Raw genomic sequence first — 20,060 nt, 5'->3', positions numbered from 1 at the left:
ATCACTACATTATCATATCGATGCATAGGATGATTTGTAATCGGGATGAACATGATTTTTTCTACTTTATAACGATGCATAGAATGATTTGAGCCCCGTTTTATCAAAAATTCATTTTTTCAAAACTCATTTTTAACCACATATTTTTCAATAAAATTATATTACACGTGAATCAAAAACCTTTTTCTTCATTTTTAATCACGCGTATTCCAAAAATCACTATTCAAAAATGCATTTTTCCTCTCAAAATGAGGCTCAAACAAGAACTTAAATATCTAGAGTATTTCATTGGCAGATCATGTGACAAGAATGGCCCAAGAACAACAAAGGCCCATAACGGCACTTGATTTTGGATCGAAAAATTTCATATCTAAAAGAATAAGTATAATCAATTTCAAAATTAAGAAATAATATTTAAAATTTCAAAAATCAGATATTAATTAAAAAATTTAGTGGTCACACATTTTTTATTGATATTGGAAAAGGGGTTAAAAGAGTTTTTCTAGAAAGATAGATGCAAATGCATCAGCAACCACAATATATTAATGTTGGGGAAAAATGTATAGTAGCCTTCAAGGAGGAAGACATGGTTATGTGCATGCGGACTAAGGCTATAAAGTAGTCCTACTTGGATGGCATAATTAATTTCAATTGCATTTTTATCAGCATAAAAATTAAAAATCTTAAGAATCACTTTTAAGCTTAATTTTGTTTCAATAAGTTATTTTTTTCTTACCTCTATTCTAAGCAAAATTATTTATTTTGAAAGTAGCTTTAATTTCACCATCGAATTTACTCACGTCAACTTCAACAAATAAAAGAATTATTTATTTGTTTATAAACACATTTTTTTAAGCCAGCCATGTTATCACGAATTATAATATTTATAACTTCAAGACATTGTAACATTATGAATTAATAATTTCAAGTTATTGGATACTTTTCTATTTGGTACGTTAAACTAAACATTTAACAGTTTGTCTTGTGTTTCCTCCTTTATTATAATCTTTACATGTCTATTACAGTACAATTTACCAAACATGTTAAGTCGGATCTTAGCAACCAGCTGTCAATATTATTTATTCCCACACCACCACCTGGGACGAAAGGGAAGAAACTTCCCAAAGTAGTGCAATAAGCAAGATTTTCACTTTCCCAATCAAGTGACAAATGCATTACTCGTTTCTATCTTCCCATTCAGGTTATAGAAAAATGTAAAGTGCGAAATATAAGACTCCTAAAAAGTAAGTAAAGTGAAATTGGAACTTTTATTGATATTGGTCACAATCAATCAAATAATTGTGAATACTTCTTCGACAAACCATCGTCACAACCGCCGCCGTCGCCGCCACCACCACCACCTCCTCCTCATGACAGCTGACATCAACACCACCACCTTCATCATCTCAAACAAACAAGCAAACTGCACCAACGTGACCACCACAACCACCATCTATACCTTCATCGGAGACTATCGCCTGCACTACCATCTACACCATCGCCAAAACACTATCATCACCTGCACTACCATTGAACACCATCACCTACATCACCATGGCTGTCGAAATGGGGGACAACGCGCAACAGCATCAACAAATTGGGCAATGGTGCCGTCAGACGACGTTCTCAAACGATGGCTTTTTGAGACCAACCCTACACCAACCTCACAGCACAGCCAAATCAAAGATGGAGAGAGTGAGAGGGTGTCATGATTTCAAGGTTTGCAGCGGTGGCGCAAGAGGAGAGCGACTACCGACTGTGGCACAACAAAGAGGGAGGATAGGGTGGAATGATTTTAGGGTTTGGGGAATAATTGAATTTGGGTTATGGAGGTGGGTAGGGGGAACTTGTTTATTATTATTATTACTTGACTGTTGAGAGAAAATCTTGTAATTTTTAATTATGAATTGTGATCTTGAAAACACTTCGTTCTTATAATTTCCACTTTTGGATTAGCATAATCATGCAGTCCAACTCAATCAAGCTCAGCCCTTGATTTTGGATTATTTGATTTGAGCGAGAGGTTTACACCTCTGGAAATCAATTGAGACGTATGGGTTTAGCATGCCACTTCAAAGCTATAACCAACAGTACCATAGTCAAGATTCAAGCCCAGGGGCAGGATTACCTTCATACACGAACTGCAGAAAAATGAACTAAAGATGACATTTAACAGGTAAGCGTTTTACCATGTGTACTTGTGAACTTACTGAAATTCTAACACATTGAGAAGTTGACATAGTTATTGCATATTCAGTAAACATCCGAAAATTAGAAGTTTTATTACTAACAAGTTCATCCGAGATTAATAGTTTTCGGCCATATCGAAAATTGAGAATTTAAGCAGCCAAGCTCTTTGATGCAATCTCGTACACATTCTCCGACAGTCCATTGGCGGACAAGATCATTTCCAGCTGAGCCTGTTAAATATTAACGAGCACAGTATTAAATGACGTCTGTTATGCACATTACAAGATGGAATATACAGCAATAAACCAGGCCCTTTCCCAAAATTTCTGGTCGAGCACAGAATCCATTTTTGCCACTATGTTTCGGTTCATTGCAAGATTTACCGGAATGTTTCGGTTCATTGCAAGATTCACTGGAAATTTTAAAGCAATTAAATCCTTTACAAACACCACCACCATAATCGTTTTGACCTACCCCTACCCCTCCCACTTCTAACCTGTTCTACTAAAATCATCTCTTAGGAACAGGAGTCTCTTTATGTCTACACAAAAACATGTCCTAACCACCTGTATATTTCACAGCCAGTTCAAAACTCGGGTGAAGGGGGAGAGTAGTGGTAAGTCGACAGGCAAAGTAAAACTTCATCAAATCTTACGTGAATCTTGATACAAGATAGAACTTGCAGTTCTCAAATAACAGAGCGGAGAATGACTAAAATATGCAGAGAACATTTATGACAACCATAAAAATGTCATCTCTGAATAAGAAAAGATCATATTACCTTGGCGAGATTTTGCCGGGTTTCATCAAAACGCTTCCATCTAGAGAAGGCTGACACCATGCGAGAGGCCACCTATGATTCATTGTAAATATGTTTTTGTCAAACGTTCATATACAGCATTAGGTAAAAGGAAAAGAAAAGCTGAAGGTAATCAACCGAAAAAACTTCATCCTAAATAAAACCTGAGGATTCAGTTTGTCCAGCTGCACCACCATTTCTCCCAAAAATTTGTAGCCCGAGCCATCTTTGGCGTGGAAGTTAACAGGAGATCCACAAAATCCTCCGATCAACGAGTACACCTGCACCATAAAAGGTTCGATAAGACCTAGTTAAATATTCTTTTTCCCAAGGAATATATTTTACAGTTCATATACCTTATTTGGATTACGCATGTCAAATGCAGGATGATTTAGGAGTTTCTGAACATGCTCAACATTCCCAGGAACATCAGACATTGCTTGAAGAGCAAACCACTTATTTACAACCTAGAGGAGAGAATTAAAATTATGTTACACAAAATTCTGAAGCTTTTTGGATCCCTACAACTACTTGAATGGAAGAACACAAAAGAATATTCCTCCACGTTTAAGTAGGTTAGAACTAGAACAAAAGCACTTCTTTGGAAGTGACAGAATTCTACATTTCAAATCACTAGGTAAATGAGTGCTTAAGAGGAGCAATAACTTTCGAATTAATGGCATGTTTGGCAATAAGAGGTACTTGAAATTAAGTTAAAACATTCTAGAAAATTAAGTATTGTTAGCAAAAAATATGACTTAAAATTATGTTTGGTATAAAAGAAGCTTAAAAGTGACATTTACTTCCGTTTCAGCGTAGCCAAACGTGCTCTAAGGCTACTGAAGGACGAATTTATACCCTTGGAAACAAGTGGCTTTGAAAATGCGGTTTCAATAATAATTACAGATTTTCAAGCACCTGACTTTTATGTAGCTTTCTTAGTGTATTGCAATGGTTCAAACAAATATTAAACAAAAATAAAACTCGATAGGTCAACAGATCATTAGAAGTAGAAGTTCCTTCTCAGGGAAAGAAAAGGGATCCACCAGACAAGAAACTAAATTCCACACTGCGGCTGAGTCAATGGACCTATGCACCAATATCCTCTGAATACAATGAAACGATGATTGTGGCAAATGTAAAAGAAGCATACCAAGAAATCGTGCTGCCACTTGCTGTAGAAATCGGCCAAAACATCATCTCGTGTTTTGCCGGGGTTCTGATCAAGAGCTACAAGAGCCGCAAATTGTTCAGTCAAATTTTTGGCAGTTCTGTATTCGTGCAGTGCAAGCTCAGTTATTTCTGCATCTTCAAGTGACCCAAGATATGCTACAGACAGTGGAAGCATAATAACAAAATCAAATATACAAATATGAACAAAGATCTAAAAAGGGTAATTTAGCAGAAGAAATACAAAAAAACTAGATAGCACAGACCAAGGGCAATATTTTTAAGGGCGCGCCTTGCCATATTTGGATGGTTGAACACATACTGTTCAGAGCTCCTGTTGTTTTTCACCTGTGAAATGCACAAAAGTTGGTAAATTACCAAAGAATACCATGAAAAGAGAAGCTGTCCACCCAGATTATGAAAAATCGAAGCACCAGTCATAGACTTAATACCGTGTCAAGAAACTCTGGTTTTAATTCAGAAGCAAGCTGCTTTCTGATGAAAGTCCTGACTGCATGAACAGCATCAGGATCAGCAACTTCCATCATGTCCATGATTTCAAAAACTAGATAGCACAGACCAAGGGCAATATTTTTAAGGGCGCGCCTTGCCATATTTGGATGGTTGAACACATACTGTTCAGAGCTCCTGTTGTTTTTCACCTGTGAAATGCACAAAAGTTGGTAAATTACCAAAGAATACCATGAAAAGAGAAGCTGTCCACCCAGATTATGAAAAATCGAAGCACCAGTCATAGACTTAATACCGTGTCAAGAAACTCTGGTTTTAATTCAGAAGCAAGCTGCTTTCTGATGAAAGTCCTGACTGCATGAACAGCATCAGGATCAGCAACTTCCATCATGTCCATGATTTCTCCTTCACCAGGCAGAGTAAATGCCTTTGCAATAAATTCCTGAATAACTCCAAGCAAATAAAGAAGATCAATACATTTTATTTTCTTCATTTGAAAGAACGATAAGTAGAAGATGTACATACCTTATCCAAGCTTGAATCACTGAGTATAGTTTTGAGTCCATGCACAAACTGTGGATTAAGAACCAATGGTTTGTTTTGCTGGAAATCTGAGACTAGGCTGAGCATCAGCTTTCGTGCTAGGACCTGCCCCGACTCCCAACTAAAGTATTGAAAAGGATATTCAGATTCTCTTAATGCTCAACCAGATATCATGCCCAAACAATTTAAGAAAAGGTTCAAAACAATTAAGTCACCCAAAACCTTCATTTTAGTCACAGAATCCAAGTCATAGAACTTTCATTTTTCTTCAGTTTACACGCTCTCTACGTTCATCTGCTGAATTAAAGGAAATCATGACGTGGCATGATTACTGAATTATTTTTACAGTCCAACTAGGCAAATATGCATATGTTCAAAAAGTCGTGTTTTCTTTTTTCTCCTTTTTGTTTCTTTATAAAATTGCATTTTGAACCACAACAGTCCAACAATGCGTTTTTTGCCTAGCTGGATGATAAAAATAATGTACAATGAATTTTTCATGTCATGTCATTTCTGCCAACCATGTTATCATTCCTCCCTTGTTTGATTCTGAGTTTTTTAAAATCCCTTTTCCTCAAACTATTTTCAACCACACATCCTTCCAATAAAATAATTTCGCACGTGGACCCATAACTGTTCCTTACTTTTTCACCACTCATTCTCCAAAAAACTCACTTTCACAATCACTTCTCGAAAAATCAAAATCAAACAAGGGCTTCAGTTAATTTAGAAAGACGGAGTGTTTAAACTTAAACAAAAAGTTTAATGACCAACTTGGAAAAAAGAGAGTTTGGCAACTAAATGATACAACAATATAAGTTGGACTATGAACATTGTTTTTAACCCATTTAAGAAATAAATACCGGTTGAACTCGTCAGAATCATTAGCAAGGAGGACAAACAAATCAGCCTCAGTGAGATCAGACTCCAGTCTGACAGGAGCACTATAACCTCTCAGTATAGATGGTACCGGACGCTCTGGTATGTCATTGAACACAAACTCTTCTTCTTTCTGCTTATTAGAAAGGATACCAGATTTATAAAAAGAATTACAGAATAAAATTTAATGCTCTAACTTTAATAGAAAAAAAATTACACTAGAATTCTAATTTGTCATTAGATAAATCTAGCATGAAAATAATTGGGAAAAAAAGGCAAAACATATTTATATTTGACAGCGCCATGATATATAAGAAAATGTAAATAATCAATGAGAGACGAGAAATATGCATGTAACAAGATTACAAATATGTGGTTGGCACCTTTTTAGAGTTCCCTTCTGCTTAAAAGAAAGTGTTTTTTAACATGTTTGGATATGTCCTTTATTTCTTACTTATCAGTAAAAACAAAGTTACTTATTTAGAACACTTATTTTTTGTCAAAATAAGCAATTTAATTATCATCGACCTATAAATATTATTCTAAAAAATTCTTATTTACCTCTAATAAACTTATAGTTTTTAAGCTTAGGAAAATGTGCTCTTGTTCTTTAATATGTATCGGGTTCACATCAAGAGCAGATTTCATGTTAAAAGATTATATATGCAGCAAAGATCAACCAACATTTACACCTTTAAGTCAGTCATTATAACAACCCAAAGGTCATCATATAGTTTATTAATGTGCTGTTCTAAGAACAAGAGTTTAAAAAGTTGACAGTCAAACTATTATTTGGAACTGACCTTTGTTACTCTGAGAATTGTAGTGTGAACTGGCTAACCATTGCATATAATGCTCTCCTGCTGTCCATCATGATACACAGAGGATAGGGGCAGGTCCTTGCCATTGGAGTCGAGCAGTCCTACAGATACAGGAATGAACATGGGTTCTTTTACAGGTTGTCCAGGGGTGGCTGGGACCTCTTGACTGGAAAACAAAAAAATTAGATTTGGGTCATTTAGAACTATCCACAAAATTACATACCAAAAATATTCAAGAATCCTTGGCGTTTGTACCTAAACTTGAGAGAGTAAGTACGAGCTTCAGTGTTATAGGAAGAAACAACCTTCAAACGAGGAGTCCCAGCTTGGGAATACCTGCATTTTCATTTAATTAAAAAGATTACCCATCAATACAGAGAACTGGTAATTCAAAGGCACGTTGATAACATACCATAACAAGAAATTAGAAAAATCGGCACTGTTTGCATCTCTCATGGCAGCAAAGAAGTCTTCACATGTTACAGCTTGCCCATCGTGCCTCTCAAAATATAGGTCCATTCCCTAAAACGAAACAAGCCGCATTTGGATAGAAATCCTACCTACATACGTTCACTACATAGAGATTTAGGCCACATTGTTTGTACTTACTTTTCTAAATCCATCACTCCCCAACAAGGTTTTGTACATTCTCACAACTTCAGCTCCCTGATTGAAGAGATCATATGAGTGAAACGATTATGCATTGAGGAGATCTAGTACATTAGCAGCAAAACACTCATGCTTCCACGACAAAACCAAAAAAAAAAAAGGAAAACAAAATGGAACCCTCGTTCACAAACACATTACACAGACATAAACAGAGAAGGATGGGCAGAGACCTTTTCGTACACCTGTAAACAAAAAAGTAAACAAGCAGTATATAAGAAAAATTAGTAACCCTTCCACAAGAAAACAAATTACAGCAAAGGTCAAAAACACTAAATGATGGAATTGCTGTGCCTTACCGTTACTGCAATTTGAAGCAAGCAAGGTTCACCCTCAAATCCAGCATACCAGTAGCAGGGACAGCCAAAATCAAATATCCAGAGACAATAAAAAGACCCAAAAAACTGACTGAGATTAATATTCTTTTAGAAAAAATAGAAAGGAACTTGCCTGTATAGAAGTTATCCATCTGTCAAGAGGATAAATGAATCAACGTTACAACTATTTTACAAGAAGTAAAACTTTAGTAACCTCATTCTATAGGAAGAGCTCTAAGAAATAGAGGACTTCAGACCTTGATATAAGAGTGAGGTCGAACTGGATGTGCCATGGGACCAGCATCCTGGAAGATTGGAAGAAACAACAGTCAGTATTTGCAACAATTTAAGGTCAAATCACAGGTAAAAAGTCATAGCACAACTCCTTAAACCCCTGTTTGTCTCCCTTCAAAACATCTCTCTTTAATTCTCATACTCATTTTCAATCACATTAACACATGTAAATCCAAAACTTTTCAATACTTTTTAACCACACATTCTCCCAAAAAAAAAAAAAAAAAAAGAACAGTATTCAAAACATCATTTTTTCCAGCCACCAAACAGGGGTGAAATATATTCATCTAAAATTCACATTATAAAGAATAGCATGACAAAACTTATACAACTATATGCATACCTGAGGAAATTGATAAGTTCGAAGCTTTGAAACATCAGCTATCCGTTTCACAGTACGGCTTCCCATATCAGACGAAAATTCCTGGAAATAGAATATGGTCAACAAATTTTGTGAGCTAAGATAAGGCAAATGCACAAGTGTCTACAAATTAGGAACTGTTGATCTACCTGATCACGGAAAACAGTGAGACCTTCCTTCAAACTGAGCTGAAACCAATCCCGACATGTCACTCTGCAATTAGGTTGGCAGTCAATCCCAATTTAAAATATATAAAAACTAAAGAGCATATCCTATTTCAATTCATTAAACTTAAGGTTACCAAATCCACACTGATCATGGGCAATGGGTTTCAACTTATTTTAAATTGCTCGTTTAAAATACGAAAACCAAAGATAATATCTTCAGGAATCAGATGGAGACAGTAAAGTTGAAGGAGCCAATCAAATTTACTATACAACTTCAGAACAGAATGGGATTGAAGTTAGGCCAACCTGTTGCCCGTCCAGTTGTGAAAGTACTGCATGCAGAGACAAGATCAAAGGCAAATTAATAAACTTTACTTTGATGCTAAAGTAACTTAATTTGCAAACATTCAATTTTAATAATCATGTGAAGATGACACACCTCATGCCCAATCACACCTAAAATTGCAGCATAATCTCCATCTGTTGCAGTTTCAGGTGATGCCAACACAAGTTTGGAATTAAAAATCTGCCAACAAAATAATCCAATTCAAGAAGAAATGATTTGATGGTATAAAAAAACACAAGAAATAGTGTCAAAGCTTCTCAGCATACATTTAAACTTTTGTTTTCCATGGCTCCCCTATCAACAGAAATAGCAAACATCGTTAGTAATGTGATAAAGCTATATAAGTAGTGTTTGGTAGGGTAGAATGGACACTGCCCTACAGTAGTATGTAGAAAAGCAACTAAAATCTTGTTCATTGTAATGTCTTGTCCTATCCACAGCCCTCTGTACCAAACATGCACATAAAGCATGAAAATGAGCTGCCAAAAGGAGGATTAAACTAACATGTTAAAATCCGGAACAGCTACAATATTAAAAAGATCCAGGTCATACTGAAGCCCAAAAACCTGTCAAAAATGGTAACAAAGAGAAAATTCAGGGGTTTCTTATTATGCGTGGGAAAACTTCAAAAGGGGTCAAAAGTTGAGACTGACATCTTCATCCCATTTCATAGCTGCTTTCAGAGAGTACATTGCATGGGCTGTCTTTGGTAGATCTTGTGCAGGGGTCCAGATTCTAAGAGAGACCTTACGGCCTGAACGCGTTGTAAATGTATCATCTCTGCTCTCTAACTGTCCAGCAACTAATGCAAAAAGATAGCAAGGCTTCTTGAAAGGATCCTCCCAAAGAGTATAATGTTTGCCTCCCTAAGGTGATGCAACAAAGTGTTAGCTTGATGCGAAAGGAATTCTCATCGAATGTCATTCTCATTAAGTAATAAGGAAGATCACCTCCAAGTCTCCTTGCTCAATAAGATTTCCATTAGATAACAATACAGGGTATAATGACTTGTCAGCTTCAATACGACAAGTATACTTTGCCATAACATCGGGACGATCCTAACAGTGCAAAAGAATATCAGCAGCAAAAAATTAAAGGAAAAAAATTTAATGCCTCGAATTTCAAAATAATCCAAATAATGTACCTGATAGAATGTAATTTTTCTAAAACCCTCAGCTTCACATTGTGTGCAGAAATTTCCAGATGACTTGTAGAGCCCCTGCAATGATTATTACCAATAACTAACTGGAATGATAATTCAACACTGAACACAAAAATAGACATCATTTTACATAGGTTTTTGAGTATACTAGTGAAGGGGTGAAAAGGAATGTCAAAATATTAAGCAGGTAAAATTTACCTCTAAGGATGTATTCTTCTGTGGGTAGATTTCATTCACAATTTGTAAGGTAAATTTACCACTTGGAGGTGAGCGAACAATCAAGTGACGAGAGTCTAAGCTAAAATCTTCCTCCTGTATATTTTTCAAGGAATGAGGAATCAAATAAAGATGTCTGCAAAAAGTTAGCATAGGCAGAAATTTGTATTCTTCCACAGACCATTGGTGTCCCAATACAACAAGCTGCCAGTAAGTTTGTGAAAAGGTAAAAACGAACATGTATAAGAATTGACTAGCCAAGAAGCATGAAAATAGCAGTAAAGCACCAACTTAGTAATTATGTGAATTAACCATAAATTTAAAATTGTGTACATAGTACTTGCCTTAAGCTCCTTCCCGTTGATCTTTATTGTAATCAGCTTCAGATCCACCCCATCCAAGACCAGCGGAGCAGAACAGCCTGTTCATAAGATAAAATAGATGAAATTCATTTCAAAATAAATTACGGATGGAAGTCATGATGTAATGGCAAAAGGGTTTAGCTGAAAACCCCTAGAAAACTGAGTTCAAGTATCAAAACATAGCATGCATGAATAATAGATGAAGGCCCTTTTACATTTGATGTTGGAAGAATACATAAGATTATCTAATGCTATAGGAATTCTATAATAGATCTAATTTTTATAACAAGCTAAAATAAAAACTACATTACCTTCAACTCTGGAATATACTGCTATTTCGGAACAAACGATTGTTTTCTCCTCACCAAGCGAAAACTTCAAATCCACCTAACAAACAATCCCTTTCTTGCATTAGTGAGGAGCAATTTTAAAAAATACAGGAATGCAAGAATATTTCCGAACATATAATCAAGTATTTATGCATATATATTTACAGTATCAAAGAAGTAATCCGGCTGCTTGTAGTCCTTCAAGAAGATTTCCTTTGGTGTATCCATTTTGGGATCTTCGACTTGCTTTGCTAGTGATTCTGTTGCAACCGAACAGATTAACCTCCGACTGACACTTGTAGCACCCTACAGATATTGAAAAACACTTGTAAATAAAACAACATAATTGTAGAAACATTCATAAGCATTCAGATTATTTTAACTGCTTACTGGCAATGAAGTATACAGAAACCGACGATTCCTCCAATGGTTAACCTAGTAGGACAGCAGACAGAGAAATTTCAGACAGGAACAAAAGCTGGCTTTCGGAAGGAAGGATATGTAAATTGTGCAAACCTCTGAACTGAAGTACTGCCTATATCTACAGATATTCTTTGCTGAATGCCCAACTAAACCGAGACGACAACTAGCCTGGAGCTGCAAATGTCAATGTAAGCCATCAAAATTAGACATTAAAACGATGTAGGAGAATACTATAAAAGGAAAACACATTTGAAAAGGAAACAGATGCGCCACTTTTACAGAAAATTCACAATTAATAACACGTGATAACATCACAATAAATTAGCTAAAATCATATCTCCTAGGTTAGCCAGCAATAGCAAAAAAAGCGAGGAACTCGAGAAAAATAAAATTCTCCAGAGATAAATTATATTCTCAAAATTACATTAGCAAACAACTTAAATAAGGGATTGGGTAATCACAGGAGCACTGGTGACCAAACCCAAGAGACAGGTCTTTGACAGACTCGAAGCTTTGCATGGTAGAATCAACCGAGCCATCACCCAATCGCAAAAATCTACTCCTAAGTAATCAACTATTGATAAAAATAATTTCAATAATCAGACCCTAGAAACGATTGAATCTTTCACACCCAGATTGCCTAGGCCAACAAAATCTCACATAAGGTGCTGAAAACCCCATATCTCAGTAAAAAAATACGAAAACCCATTGGGAGTAAACAGAGAGTGAGTATTCACTCTTATATGGGTTTTTATGCAAGGATATGGATAATTCAAATTATGGACAAGAAAATTTATAATAATATAATTAAAATGATAAAAAAAATTAATTTCAATTGGATCAAAAAGTCCATTGCTCTGTCATACCTTTCCGATGATCAGAGATGAATGGAAGAGGAAAGACGAGGAGATATTTCTGAAACCTACTAATGAATTATTTGAGATTCCCCTGCTACGAAAATACTATGATTTGATTTGACCCAGTGGCATAAAAATAACGCTAGATTATTAGATTTATAAAATAATAATAATAATAAATTTAAAAAAAAAATCTACTTTAGATAGTGTGAGAAAATGAATAAATGTTTATTTTTAAACTTTTTTTATAGGACATTAAATTTTTGTTTGGTTTTGATAAAATTTTGATTTTAATTGATCTTAATAAAAGAAAATGAAATGTATGATTGAAAAACTGATACAAATTTCAAGTTCCATGAAATATATTATTAAAAATGAATTTTAAAAAATGGAGACTATACAAAGATTAAATTTCTAGAAAAACACATTTTCCTCAATTTTTTTTTCTTTTGGTAATGGACAAATTGAGATAAGGATTTTTAAGTTCTTATTTTAAACTCGTATATGTTTCACTCCAAAAGTACATTTTCGTCTATTATAAATTTATGGTAATCTGGGTATTTATGAAAATGAATTAATAAATGATATTTAGATTTAGAGTTTTGACTTTCGAAGTTTTGCACAAATATGTACATATTGAAGAAATAGAAGGTTTAGAAAATGTATAGATAAAGGGAAAAATTCAGAACCCATATATAAAGTATGCCCAATTTCACTTCCTAGATGAGAGGTTTGTAATTTCAAAAATCATATATATATATATATATATATAGAGGACTCGTTATGTTAACATTCAAATCCCTGAAATCAAGTTTCTACTTACCATATGAAATCGGGCTCCCTAAAATACAAATTTCACCTCCTTGGAAAGACAAATTCATCACCGAGAAGCTAATAGTCACAGAATTGTATCATAATAGCATCTATCATCCCCGAAATCTGGTATATTCATGATTATTGAAAAAATCGGATCACAAAATATAGAATATAAGTCACGGTAGCCAGTTAGGTATAATTTTTTATGGTTGCTAATTAAGTTTCAGAATTTTTGTATTAATTCATATGTCAATTGCTTCGATTCGGGTCTAAATGCTATCATAGTCACAATTGGTAGCTGATCAACATTTGATCTTGTCAAATTCCAATTTTCTGAATTTATGAAACAGTTTTGAAGCTTCCATCATCGCTGTCTGGGATTAAAATTTAATCTCCCACCGATGTCGGAATATCACGTGTTATAATCAAAAGTTTATGTTTTTTATTTGCATTCACTGTGATCTATATTGTTATTTTATTACGGATATTGAACCATTTTATGGATGATAATGTATAGAATCACTATATTCATTAGGATTATTTATGTGAATTGTAATAAAAAAACATAACTTGTATGATTCCATGATGTGGAATTTAATCAATGTAGTGTTACATGCATTAATTCAACGTGATTTGTATCTCAAATTTGTGACTTACATTAATCGTGACTAATATTGATATTTGTGACTTGAATTTCTCTTGTGACTTATATGAAACTAAATGATGGAAAAATAATATATAAAATGACTATGACCAATAAGAGTTTTACATGTGATCTGAAAAAGAAAATTTCACATTTATGATTTCATGTTGTAAAATTCTGTAAATTTAGTTTTATATGCATTAATTCAATAACTGTGACCTGCAATAGATGTGATTTGTGTTTGTATTTGTGACTAGCAATTTTTCGCAGAAATTTGTAGAAATGGGTTAGGTCTTATCTGTGACTTGTTTTTCATTTCTGTGATATGTTAAATTTTTATGACCTAATTCATCGATATGGTCTTAACATTCAGCTATTTGAACACAACTAATTTATGACATAGATATTTGCGACCTGCATTAATTATGATTAATATTGATATTTGTGACTTTGATTTCTCCTGTGACTTATATTTGAACTCGACTAATTTGTGATCTGCATTAATCGTTATTGACAATGATATTTGTGATTTTGATTTTTCCCGCAACTTATATGAAATAATGAAAACATCGATGGAAAAAATAACGTATAAAATGACTATGACCAACAAGAGTTTATATGTGACCTAAAAAAGAAAATGTGACGTTTATGATTTCATGCTGTAAATTTTTTAAATGTAGTTTTATATGCTTTAATTCAGTAATTGTGACCTGCAGTAGTTGTGACTTGCGTTTGTATCTGTGACTAGGTTTTTTTGTGGAAATTTGTAGAAATGGGGTAGGGTCTTATCTATGACCTCAATTTATCAACGTGACCTCATAGTGTTTGGTATATCATGTAATTGTACATGTTTATTCGTATAAATAATCTTCATTCGAAATGTGACATAATATTTTGATTTGTAAATGAATATATTTTTAAGGTACATACATGAATTGATCTGTGACCTATTAGCAATACTATTTTGTGATGACTTGTAATGTGACTTTATTTTTAAGGAGCCGTGACTTGTCAATTATAATGTGACTTATTTTTTTTATCTGTACATGAATCCCTTTCTTCAAATACATCTATAAAGTGATCTATCACTTATTTTTTTATGAACTGTGACTGTAAACAATGTAATGTGACTCCAAATATGAAAGTTGAATAAACAATCTGTGACCTGTATAAAATAATTAAATAAAATTATCTTTAATCTATACATGAATTTCTTTCACATGCTATGGTATTTGTGACCATAATATATGACTTCAACAGCTGTGCCAATAATTTGTGATTGCAAAATTCATGGCAATATTATTTACCAATAATCTAAGATATATTGGCAATGATATCATGTGTCTAACTTGAAATATGACTTATTTTGAAAGAGATGTGTCCTATCACTTGTAATATGATTTAATTTTGATCTGTTCATGAATTTTTATACAGTACAGAGTTTTCATCAATTGTTATGTGACATGTGATAAAATATGTGACATCAACATCTGTGCCAATAATATGTGACTTCAAAATCTATGTCAATAATCTTTACCAATAATCTAGTCCTTCTAAGTAGAAATCCAAAATAAATGATTAAATGAATATATGAAACTTATGAATGCCAGATTTAACATCCATATTTACACGAATCATGAAATCAAACGTCACAGAACTTGATAAAACTTGAAATGTTTTGTTTTGATTACAAAATAGGCAAATAAAAATATCCTTTTGTTCATCACTGAACTATGACGCAAAATTGGACGACAAAATTTTTGGTGCATTTGTTGTGGTTTTGCTCAAAAACCTTAATTCTTCTTGTATAACATACTCTCATTCCTGCAATACATGACAAAAGTAACAAACAAACATCAGTATTTGATTCTTGTATATACATCTATGTCACAAACACACTCCTAATATTGTACCAAACATAGCACACTAACAAAGAACAAATCACATACTCTACAAAAGGTCACAAAGAAATAAGGTCACACCCTCTATACTAGTCACAAGCACCATATGTCACAAAAACTGGTTAAATTCTTTCTATTTACAAAATTGTTCACTCTCATAAACTTAATTATAACATACGGTTTGTTTCAAAAGAAAACAAAATGGTCTTCACGGGCGGTCACAAAGATTAAATAATTCCAAAACCCATATAATGCAATCATGTGATATTGTCCCCATTATCAGCTTTAGGGGAAAATAAGAAAAGCCATTAGTACTCATGAGAGATGTATATATAAAATGGGAATTAATAATCAAGGAAGGTTATTTGAGACCATGCTATCAAACTTACCATCAGACTACTTTCTCAGTGAATCTGCAAAGTTAAATTCAAGAAAAAAAAATAGTTGTTTATTAGCATAATTATATTGCACAGTTTGAATTCATTATTTTTTCACCCGGACATTTCATCAAACACCTTTCCAACAACAACGTAAAATGAAAAATAAAGTCACACTACAAATTCGACGATTAAAATGAATCAAAGAAAAAGAAGTAGGATAACACGTCAATTATGTAACCACTCTCACCTTATTAGGTCACAACACCTCAAGTCACATTTTCGACAATTAGGTCACAAATTGTAAAATTGACAAGTACCTGAACCGTAAACACCCAAATAATTTCATATAACAAATTGCCCATGACCTAAATTGATTTACCTACTTAGAACTAGGATTTTGCATTTTATGAGGAGTTCAGTGACTTGTCTGGTGCTTTTTTGTGCCTTTTAGAAGGGGAAACTTTATGTAATTTCTTTACCTTTTTTTTACCCCTTCTATCTGAGGTCTCGACTGCATTCTTCTCATAATTTTCACTGCTCGAATGAGGCATTAATCTTTGGATTTACAGCCTTCACAAGACTAAAATACTTATAGATTGATGGTTATATGGTGGGAGGATAATGTGCGTGTTGACTGTGGTAGCGAGTTTGTCGAAGACATACGATGATAACGAAAAACTTCTTGTGGTCATGCTATATGAAGACTCAACGTGGGAGGAGGTTTGGAAATATAAGGAAGTTATGATGTTTTCTAAATTTAAAACACGTAAATCACAGGTTAGGTGGTTACAAATGCATATATGTAAGCATATAATATTTAAATATAATATATTAATCATAATAATTTAATTATAATATATCTGATTTTTGAAAGATGAAACTTCCCATCTGATTTTTGAACCCTAGATTTTAATTCTATATTAATCATAATAATTTAATTATAATATAAATCTTTCAAATATCAAAATTTTCTTTTACAAAACAGTGGGTTAATTATTCATTTAATATTAATTAAACCCACGTCTCACCATTCTTCTCTCCTTATCTTATCATGGAAACATCTCCCAAATTCTCTCTCTTTGTAGCCAGTGGCGAATACAGGATTTTGATTCAACACGATCAATCGTCGACCATCGGCCGCAATAAAATATTAATAGCTAGTTTATTGTCCCTTTTTTTACAAAAAAATACTTTTTGAAATAGTAATTTAATGAAGAATGTGTGGTTAAAAATAAGGATAAGTTTTGAATTGTGTGTAATATTATTTTATTGAAAAATGTATGATTAAAATTAAGAGAGAGAAAAATGTATTCTGAAATAAATGGGAATCAAATAAGGTCTAAAATTTAAATACAATAATTTATTTTGTTGAAATTGAACATATATAATTCTGCTATAAAAATAAACTGTACTAACCAAATTATATTGTTGTTAAGTTTTGTATAGTTCAAAGCAAGAGCACAGATTTCAATCTTTGAAATTGCATTAAAGTCGCTAAATTCTAACATATATATTTTTGTTTACTTAAGTACCACAAATTAATAGTTGTCTTATTGGTCACATTCTCAACAAGTTGAATAAAACGTCTCAGCTTCGAATCTCGCTGGCACCATCATTATTACATTAACTTTGGTAAAGATAGTATAACTAAAAATATTGTACATTGAGTTGGGTGGAGAAAAATTCGAACCCAAGACTTAAAAGACGCGTGTGTAGACTCTAGCCAATTATCAGTAAATTGACCTAAACCATTGACCGTCAACAAAAAAAAAATGGCAATCGACGGATATAGAAGAAAATTTACTCCGAGCTACTATTGTTATGGGTCTTTGGAAGAAAAGTCAAACTTCATAACCGCTGTACGCAGTGGTGGTGGAAGTGAGACGATGATTCTTACAGAGGTTAGGAAAACCCGATCGATTTGGAGTGACGAGAGCAAACGACTACAACACAAAATTTGTTTATGATGAGATGCCATCTTGGCTTTAATACCCACTTGATGACTCCACTCGTCCACCTCCAGCTCTTGTTACCAAAGTTGCCCCACCACGAACTACAAGTCCTCTGCTTACGCCTCTTAGATAGCCTATACCATCATCGCCTTAAAAGCTGCAAGCCTCCTCTCCCTTACAGAATTTTCATGCATTTGTCGAGGATGTCTAGGGTGAGGAATGAGCCCATTTCAGGTCCATCGAGTTCAAGCAAGGAGGCCATGTCGTGGTGGGTCTATAATGAAAAGGGAAAATAGGCATTGCAATATATGTAATGACGAGGTTCATTTTAATTTGTAGTCTATTTGGTAGTGCAAGAACCATATTGTATACTATGCAAATAGCAACAAGTTGAGATACATGCATTCCTTTCTTGAGAACACTTGAGTATTTAGGTGAGTAATATGTTCATGACATATGCCATGGTAGTTAAGCTAGCTTTGGTATCAAATGTATTTATACATGTATTATGAAGAAACGTGCCTAATGTTACTCTGCTTTAAATCTATGTCAAGTACTAGTCTAGTAGGGGGGATAATGTGACTCCTTTTGGTGACGGTAATATTGGAGGTGGTGGGAATTTAGGCCATTTCGATGGTGATATTGTACAAGTGATGAGAATAAATTACACAAATATTATTAGTAGTCACTGTGCTAGAAGTTAAAACAAGGATGGGGGTGTAGACCCAGTGTTGATTGTGGAAGAAAAGACTTATTCGATCGGAAATGACGATAGAGCGGATAATTCAAGTCAGGTATTGGAAGCATTGAATGCACTGGATTTCCAAATCTAGCCACCTACAATGCATGATTACTTCATTTCTACCTTCAAATGAAGAGCGATTGTGACAAATTATTGGCTAATTATGATCAATAAAATGAATAAATTATAACCAATAAATAATACATGTCTTGAAAATGGGTGATTTATGGCTAAATTTGTAATCGTGACCTATAATTTGTATTTTCGTGATCGAAAAATAAATTGTGATAAATTAATTTGATAATTTGTGAAGGTGAAATAAGTTGTGACCTATAAAATTTGTTATTTGTAATTTGTTATTTGTAATCGAAAAATAATTCGTGACCAATTAGTTTGATAATTTGTGACCATACAATAAGCTGTGACTATAAATTTTGTGGTTTATGATCGAAAAATAGCATGTGATGAATTAATTAGATAAATTGTGACCGTGAAATATGTTGTAAACTATAAATTTTGCGATTGGTGACTAAGAATAAGTTATGACCAATTAAATTGATAATTTAAGAACATGAAATAAATTGTGACTTTCACATTTTGTAATTTGTGGTCAAGAAGTAAGTTAAGTAATTATATGTGATTAAGTCTGTTTTATCAGTGGTATGTGTAACTAGAAATATGTTAATTGTGAATGTCTTTTACAATACATGTCTACATTTAGGCTTGTGACCATTTAGAGCATCTATGTATAACTAAGTCACTAAAATGAGTTATCTATGACCATATTTGTCTTCAAAGTCACTCTATGTGACCAAATCAATTTAACTTGTAACTGTATGTAGCCAATTTACTGTTAATTAGACCACATATAGTTACAGTTAAGACAAATCTAATCATAAATAGTCACAATGAAAATAAATTTAATCATAATTAATATAGACTTGATCATAGATAGTCACCAAAAGTAAATTCGCAAACTAGCACCACAGCACATACAGTCACAATTAACATAAGTTTGGTTACAACCAATTATAATTAAAACATACTTGGTCATAGAAGGTCACCACAAATAAATTTGCACGTATTGCCTACCGGCACCATAACCCAACCAGCACCTCAACACATACAACAAATATAGGCAAAATTGTCGTGTCATTGGACAAGCTTGCTAAAAGTCTCTCTCCTCATTACAGCAATGTCCTAGCTAATGGAAAGGACATAACTAACGTGGATGACTATTCGAGCACGCCTAA

At 33.6% G+C, this 20,060-nt stretch overlaps 1 protein-coding gene across 1 annotated transcript; it reads right to left on the bottom strand.

The window, feature by feature from the left end:
* Positions 1–2,142: 2,142 nt before the first annotated feature.
* Positions 2,143–12,195, bottom strand: LOC111368476 (puromycin-sensitive aminopeptidase-like). The gene is given in 33 exon segments (XM_022989724.1): positions 2,143–2,420; positions 2,972–3,043; positions 3,154–3,270; positions 3,346–3,456; positions 4,143–4,318; positions 4,740–4,821; positions 4,926–5,072; positions 5,156–5,294; positions 6,037–6,185; positions 6,856–7,039; positions 7,129–7,209; positions 7,286–7,395; positions 7,483–7,539; positions 7,713–7,724; positions 7,839–7,843; positions 7,990–8,008; positions 8,114–8,161; positions 8,494–8,574; positions 8,661–8,724; positions 8,985–9,010; positions 9,118–9,204; positions 9,291–9,318; positions 9,529–9,590; positions 9,678–9,890; positions 9,975–10,082; positions 10,169–10,243; positions 10,385–10,498; positions 10,747–10,823; positions 11,076–11,151; positions 11,259–11,399; positions 11,484–11,528; positions 11,610–11,690; positions 11,978–12,195. Coding segments are annotated over 33 exon segments (2,946 nt in total). The 5' UTR covers positions 12,056–12,195; the 3' UTR covers positions 2,143–2,339.
* Positions 12,196–20,060: the final 7,865 nt, after the last annotated feature.

This window comes from Olea europaea, chromosome 19, assembly GCF_002742605.1.
Source record: "Olea europaea var. sylvestris chromosome 19, O_europaea_v1, whole genome shotgun sequence".
NCBI lineage: Eukaryota > Viridiplantae > Streptophyta > Magnoliopsida > Lamiales > Oleaceae > Olea > Olea europaea.
This window is presented reverse-complemented; position numbering and strand designations above follow the sequence as displayed.